The 7,091-nt window shown below is 35.5% G+C and overlaps 1 protein-coding gene across 2 annotated transcripts; it reads left to right on the top strand.

Annotated features, from left to right (window-relative positions):
* The first annotated feature begins 623 nt into the window (after positions 1 to 623).
* On the top strand, positions 624 to 4,011 carry LOC110878563 (ycf3-interacting protein 1, chloroplastic). Of its 2 annotated transcripts, XM_035977562.1 has the most exons (7): positions 624 to 1,082; positions 1,160 to 1,204; positions 1,958 to 2,071; positions 2,820 to 2,900; positions 2,992 to 3,156; positions 3,761 to 3,894; positions 3,928 to 4,011. In XM_035977562.1, exons 1-6 carry the CDS (start codon positions 771 to 773, stop codon positions 3,848 to 3,850), a joined length of 807 nt encoding a protein of 268 aa, XP_035833455.1. In that variant the 5' UTR covers positions 624 to 770; the 3' UTR covers positions 3,851 to 3,894; positions 3,928 to 4,011. The 2 variants fall into 2 exon arrangements, with proteins under 2 accessions (XP_035833455.1, XP_021982591.1); XM_022126899.2 differs by lacking the exon at positions 3,928 to 4,011 and having other exon boundaries at positions 3,761 to 3,918.
* Positions 4,012 to 7,091: the final 3,080 nt, after the last annotated feature.

The following is a 7,091-nucleotide window of genomic DNA, read 5'->3' on the forward strand; positions in this document are numbered from 1 at the left end:
GTGAATATTGTTTATGACATGTTGGTTAGGTTGGAAATACTAAAAAACTCCCTCCTAATTTTTCACCTAGTTTAACTATTAGACATGAACAAAACCATTTTGGGGGCCAAACCGGATCGGTTTTTAAATTAGTTCAAATATAGTCAATGAAAGTCAACATCGGACAGCCGAAACCAATTCAGTTTGGAACTGACTTCTCAAAGAAAACAGTGTCCGAATCAGTTTAGGATCCAGTTTAGTAGACTGTATCTAGATATAGCCCCCATGGCACAGCCAGAATGGGGCCAAAAATTGCCGAGGAGTAGGATCCGAACCTGAAGTGTTGCAAAAGACTGGGATGGGAAACAAAACGGAATGTACCGGATTTTAGCACGTACAACCATCAAACCAGAGACCAAAGCAAGGCTCGACAAAACAAGAAGTATCATAGTACGTCGTCCCACAGAGCTTGGATACGGTTTCGATCGGAGATCCATGAACTTTTATTAAATTTATTAATCCAATTTTGATGGGTTGGACAGACTTAACGAGTCATAATCTAAAACTCTCAATTAAGCCTATTATAACCCGGGCCTATATTATATGGGCCAGGCCCACTTCCCTAATTATCCCATATTGATTCTCAGAGGATATCATCTTATTATCTAATATCTCTGCAAACTGACACAAGCCAATGGGTGTGATTAAAGTTCCCCAACTCAGAAAAATGAAGAACAACCTATCAATTTCATAAAAATACAAATTCAAATCCAACATATTCATTCCCAAAAATGGCTTCATTAAAACTTTCATCTCAATTGCCACTACCCCTCTACACCTTCTCCACCTCACCACAACCCATCCACAACCCCTCAATCTCATTTCCCCAACAAAATAAACAATTTTTGAGCTACAAGATTGCAGTTAGAACCAGAATTAGTGTTCCAGTTGGTGCTAGCAGTGAAGATACCCAGACAGAATTGAGTGTTGCTGCAGAATCAAGTACCAGAAATGATGATGAAGAGGATGAAGATGATGTTGATGAAGATGAATATGATGACCCAGATCCTCAAGACCTTGAATATGTTTCTCAAATCAAAAGGGTTGGATTCTTTAGTTGAAATTTTCGAAACCCTTGTGTGGTTTTGGTTGGTTTTATGGATAATGGTTGTTTGTGTAGGTTTTGGAGCTTTTGAAGAAAAACAGAGATATGCTTTTTAGTGAGGTAACCTTTGTTTGCAAAGTTATGGTTAATTAATCTTGAAATGAATAATTGTGTTGATTTTAAGGCAAATTAGTATGATTGATTTCCCATATTAGATATAAAGTAGCAGGACAATGTCTAGGCATGTAAAGGAACCGAACGTTAAAACCGGTCGTGAACTGTTAGGTGGGAAGTTCGTTTATGTAATATGTGAGCGAACATGAATAAAAAATTTTGTTCAATGAATTAAACAAACGAACTTGAACACATGTCTTGTTCGTTCATATATGTTCGTGAAAGTTTGTTTACGTTCGCTCATTTGAATTCATTAATGTTTGTTTTTGTTTTTTTTTTATGCTCGTTAATTTACGTTGGTTTAAGTATGTTCATTTACGTTTGTTTATATATTCGTTAAAAATTTTAGGTCGTTACAGTCTAGTTTTATGAAATCAAAATATCATCCGATACAATCTAGTCTAGTTTTAATAGTTTCACAAGCCTAACGGTTGGTGTTCACTGAATTATGTTTGTATGTATTCGTTCATCTAAGTCAGCTATGTGGGTTCATTATGACCGTTTTTGTTCGTTAACCATTCGTTTATACTGCTAACGAACAAACATAACCGAACACGAACATGTTCATCTTCTTAACGAATGAAGATGAACAAGAAAACCCCATTCGTTCAATTGTTCGTGTCCGGTCGTTTGTTCAGTTAAAGTTATACAACCGCACACGAATCAATATTCATGTAAGTTTATGATGGGAATATTTAGGTGAAGTTAACAGTGATGATTGAGGACCCGAGAGAAGTTGAGCGAAGAAGACTTCTTGGAATCGATGATGTTGATGCTCCAACAAGAGAGGACTTGGCTGCTGTTCTTGAAGAAGTTAGTACCTTCTCTCAAACCCTCGAGTGTATTGATCTTTAGAAGAGAGTTACCTAATTTATAACACATATTTACCAAATCGAAAAGAATCTTGGTGTATACTTTCCAACAAAAGATAATTTCATGTCTCATCACTACCGCGCTTGATTTCAAAAGTAAAAAGTGTATGGATTTTGCACAAATACTTGTGCGTCGTTATTGAGATTTACATCATCAGTAGGGGTGTGAATTTCTGACACGAACCCAACACGAACATCGTGGGTTTGGGTTTAGTCTAAACGGGTTCGGGTCAGTTTCAGGTTGAACATGCAAACCCATTTAGCTAAACGGGTCAGGTTTGGGTCGGGTTGACCCGTTTAACCCATTTATATTATACTATATTTTTTACAATATGTTTTATGTCATTAATTAAATCGGGTGGTTATTTTAAGCCATAATTGTAACTTAAAATGAGAAATTAACATAAGATTTTATAATTAAAATGTAATTGTATTATATACATTTGTGTTTTTTGTAGTAAACTTTTAGTTTTAATATATGCTAACTTGCGAAAAAAAAATCCGGGGTGAATGGGTCGTGTTCGGGTTCATATGTATGACTCGATTTCGAGTTCGGTCGTGTTTGTCTAAAATTTCCGGGTTCGGGTTGTGTTTGTCTAAAATTTTCGGGTTCGGGTTGGACCCACCAACCCACAAACATGACCCGTTTAGTACCCCTGATCATCTCATCAGTACCAAATGTAATCTAGGTGAATGAAGGCAAAATCCCACGAGACCGTGCTGCTCTTCAAATGCTGGCAGAAGAAATGGTTCAATGGCCTAATTTAGAGGTAACAGTTGATACAATAATAGAAAACTTGTAATTGTTGGTGCGGATATTAAATGTTCGGATATGGTATGCTATACATTATTATGATGAAGGTTGAAGCAACAAAAAAAGGCCCACGAAAATCGTTATATGCGAAGGCTACGGACACTGGTGTGGATCCTGAAGTAGCTGCAAAGAGGCTTAACATTGACTGGGATTCAGCGGCTGAGATTGAGGAAGCTGATAGCAGTGATGAGACTGAAGTCCCTTCAGCTGTGGTATATATTAATTCTTTTTTATTAAACAAGAAAATTACGGATAACAATTTTTAACAGGACCCGAAACACGAACACGACAAAAAAAAAATACAGGTTTTGGATGCATACCTAACCCATTTAATTAACAAGTTGTGTTCATGTTCACATGGTTAGCCCGTTTAATTAAACAGGCCGACCCACCAATCTGTTTAACCCATTTATTACAACCTGTCAACCCGTTTGACTCGTATAGATAAATGGGTTTAACGGGTCATGTTCGGGTTGACCAGTTTAATTAAAGGGGTTGACCCACCAACCCGTTTAGCCCATTTATTCCAACCCATTTGACTCGTTTAAATAAATGGATCAAACAATTCGTGTTCGGGTTACACGTTCAGGTTCAACTTGTCAACCCGATATGATCAACGCCCCTAAGAAAACTACATATTACAATAACAATCTGAATCTTTAGATAATTTAATTTAGAGTCTGTACGCATTAAAAATGAAAAATGAACTTTGAATGAATTATCAACTTGTTTGACGCGTTTGACATGTACTCTTTTTAGCTAAATAAATTAAGTTTGATATAACACGACCGACCATTGTTTAAATGTGCGTTGCAGGGATACGGCGCGTTGTACTTGGTGACGGCATTTCCAGTGATAATTGGTATATCAGTGGTGTTGATTCTTTTCTACAATTCTCTCCAGTAAGGAGATGATATTGTTAGGTTAGTTGATGGATGCTCATCAAAGATTTTTGATGTGTATATCAAATGGCTTACAAAGATTTTGATGTATGCTGTTTCTGTGACATTATGCAAAAATTGTATACAATTTGACATCAATATAGTATCATCTTTTTATTATTGTACCTCTTTCTTTCACTATCCAAAAATATACTATATGGATCGGGTCACGGGTATGGTACTTGGTTCTAATTAGAAATTAGAAATAAAGAAATATTTGTTATTAATATTATTTATGAACACACGGATCAGGACGCGTACGTGCCAGTTTCTGCAAACAAAAGCCATAAGTAACCCGTGATAACCGAATCTGTTGGTTCTTCAGATTTTAGATTTTGGATCATCCACTAGGAGCGTAAGAATGTAGATGAGTAAGTACTTTATTTTTAAATTTAGCGAGTCAAAGCTACTTGTGAGCGATTTGTGATTAGATCATTAAAAACTCGATTCAAGACGAGCTTAAACGAGCTCGGGCTTTTATTAAGTCATAAATTAGCATGAGTGTGAGCCTCACGTATTCAACTTGTGTTGATAAATGTAATTTTATTTTATTACTATAAATAAGCAACAAATTTAGGCGTAAGTGGTTGTACCTTGTGTTTTGGGACTTTTTCAAAAAAAAAAAAAAAAAAAAAAAAAAAAAAAAAAAAAACTTGATTTTTTACTTTTAACCCAAAAGGTTTTTACCTTTTGCAATTTTAACCCTACATAATTTTTTTTAACTTTAACCCAAAACTTTTCATTATTTGCAATTTAACTTCACAACTTTTGTTATTTATACTTTTCATCTTTCGCAAATTTTCGTTTTACGTATAGTTCTAAATTTTTTGAGTTAATACGACGCAATGTACGAGTGTGGTTTCAAATTTTGCAAGTTAACACGGCGCAACGTCCATGCGTGGTTCAATTTTTTTACCTCTATTTTTTCATGTTTGACAGGTTCGTCTCAACACGCAAATCCTAGGTCGAGTCAGTGTTGGTGGTCGATGACGGTTTTGTGACATTAGTACTATTTGACACCGTTTTACGCCCCGCCGTAACACAGGGTGTGCTTTGGGGGTTCTTCAAAGAAAAAATGGTTATGCATATGGTTGTTGTAACCTTGGCTTTGGGGTTTTCCCAAAAAAAATGATTTTTTTTTACTTTTCACCCAAAAGTGTTCCATAAATTAATTTTAACCCAAAACTATTTGTGTTTTTTACTTTTAACCCGAAACTTTTTATCTTTTGCAATTTAGCCTCACAACTTTTTTTATTTTCAACTTTGGTCCTTTATAGTTTTCATTTTCCGCACATTTTTCGCTTTATGCTTGGTTCTAATTTTTATGACTTAACACATCGCAACGTGCGTCTTTGGTTTAATGTTTTTATGTTTCGTTCTAAATTTTGCGAGTTAACACGACGCAACGTGCGTGTGTGGGTGAACGTTTTTACATCGTCTATTTTTTTCCCGTTTGACATGTTTAACATAACGTGCGAGTCCTAGATCGACTTAGTTATAATTAAAGAATCCCCGCCGCATTGCGGCGGGTCGCAATTCTAGTTTTATATAATTAGTAATAAAAAGGTTATGTTAAAAAAAACATATACATTGCATGGTTGAATAAACTTGTGTGTTATACTAATAGAATAAAATATGTATTTAAAAAATGAACATTGATGTGACAGTTATAAATTTTGCTAAGTTATTTTTTTTTTAAATTATTTCTTTCAACCGGGTGTTAACTTTAATTTTTTAATACCATTTATTTTTATTATTATTTAACATATTGTATTTTTAACATTCATACTATCTAGGGGTGCAAACGAGCCAAGCGGCTCGCGAGCTACTCGAGATCGGCTCGAGAAAGAGCTCGAAACGAGCCGAGCCTTATCGAGCCCGAGCCGAGCTTGAGCCTAAAATAAAGCTCGTTTGTTTATCGAGCCCGAGCTCGAGCCTCGCATGTGAAGCTCGTTAGGCTCGTCGAGCCTTATCGAGCCTTAGTATAAATGAGCCGAGTCAAGCCAAGTTTATATAAACTTGTTTACAAGCCGACCTCGAACCTAAAAATAAGCTTATTTAGTAAAAGAGCCCGAGCCCGAGCTTCACCTATCGAGCTCGCGAGCCTTAAAAGTTTATTATTTATATTATTTTTACTTAATATAATAATTAATAGATAATAAACGAGCCGAGCTCGAGCTTGAGAAAATACCAATGAGCCGAGCTCGAGCCCCGAGCTTTCATAAGTTAATTGAGCTCGAGCTCGAGCCTGGTCGAGCTCGAGTTCGGCTCGGCTCATTTGCACCCCTAATACTATCCAGTCACATTAAATATTTTTAGAAAATTTAGAAATCACTCATAAAAACAATTATCATCGTTATGCTTTATTTTTTAATATTTTAACCAACATAACTTTGAACTTGCTGAAACTTTTAAGTAAAAAATATATGTTTATCTAAAAAAAAATAATAACTGATTTCATATTAAATTCATTTGATTAATGATATAATAATTATCTTTAATTAAAAATACGTACCCATAATTAAGTAGGAGGGACAGACAGAAAAATGGCTTGAATAGATGACATGTATCCCTAATATTCTCTTTTATTATATAGTATATATATAGATGCTAATTGTATATAAAATTATAATAAAAATAATTAGTATATAAAAAATTATAATTATAAAAATAATAAAATGAGCCAAGCTTAAGCTTCAGAAATAGAGGTCTAAACAAGTCGAGTTCGAGCCTAGACGAGTCCAGGCTCGACTTGTTTTTTTTTTTTTTTTTTTTTTAACAATAATTTGGATCATTGACGGACCACTGAATTGTTATCATGCCGCCAACAAAGAAACGTTGTGCGGTGAAGGAGGTGTGCAAGGAAGAGTTGACGCATGCAAGGAAGATGAGGGAGAGGGTGTAATGGTGGGGCTCACTATCTTTCAACCAATCATGCCTTGTTTTAAAGGAAAATTGAAAATAAATAATCTCACCTAACTCAATTTGGCCAATAATCCCAAGTCAGTTATTGGTTGATAATAATCCGAACTGGTCAAATTTTTTTTGTAAAATACTCCCACCGACAAGAACTTATCTGCGTCCGTGCGGGCACGCGCGAGCGCAACGATCGAATCCAATCGGTCAAGCGATGAGAAGACTTACGTTGTGTATGAAAAGGGGTGTTACACATAGCGATGCGGCTTAGCACCGCATCCTATGAACAT

This window comes from Helianthus annuus, chromosome 9 (genome assembly GCF_002127325.2).
Source record: "Helianthus annuus cultivar XRQ/B chromosome 9, HanXRQr2.0-SUNRISE, whole genome shotgun sequence".
Classification (NCBI taxonomy): Eukaryota; Viridiplantae; Streptophyta; class Magnoliopsida; order Asterales; family Asteraceae; genus Helianthus; species Helianthus annuus.

Coding starts and splice junctions, on each gene's coding strand:
- LOC110878563 (XM_035977562.1), top strand. CDS start 771: ATGGCTTCATTAAAACTTTCATCTCAATTGCCACTACCCCTCTACACC. Junction 2,072..2,819: donor TGGCTGCTGTTCTTGAAGAA/GTTAGTACCTTC, acceptor AATGTAATCTAG/GTGAATGAAGGCAAAATCCC. Junction 3,157..3,760: donor CTGAAGTCCCTTCAGCTGTG/GTATATATTAAT, acceptor TGTGCGTTGCAG/GGATACGGCGCGTTGTACTT.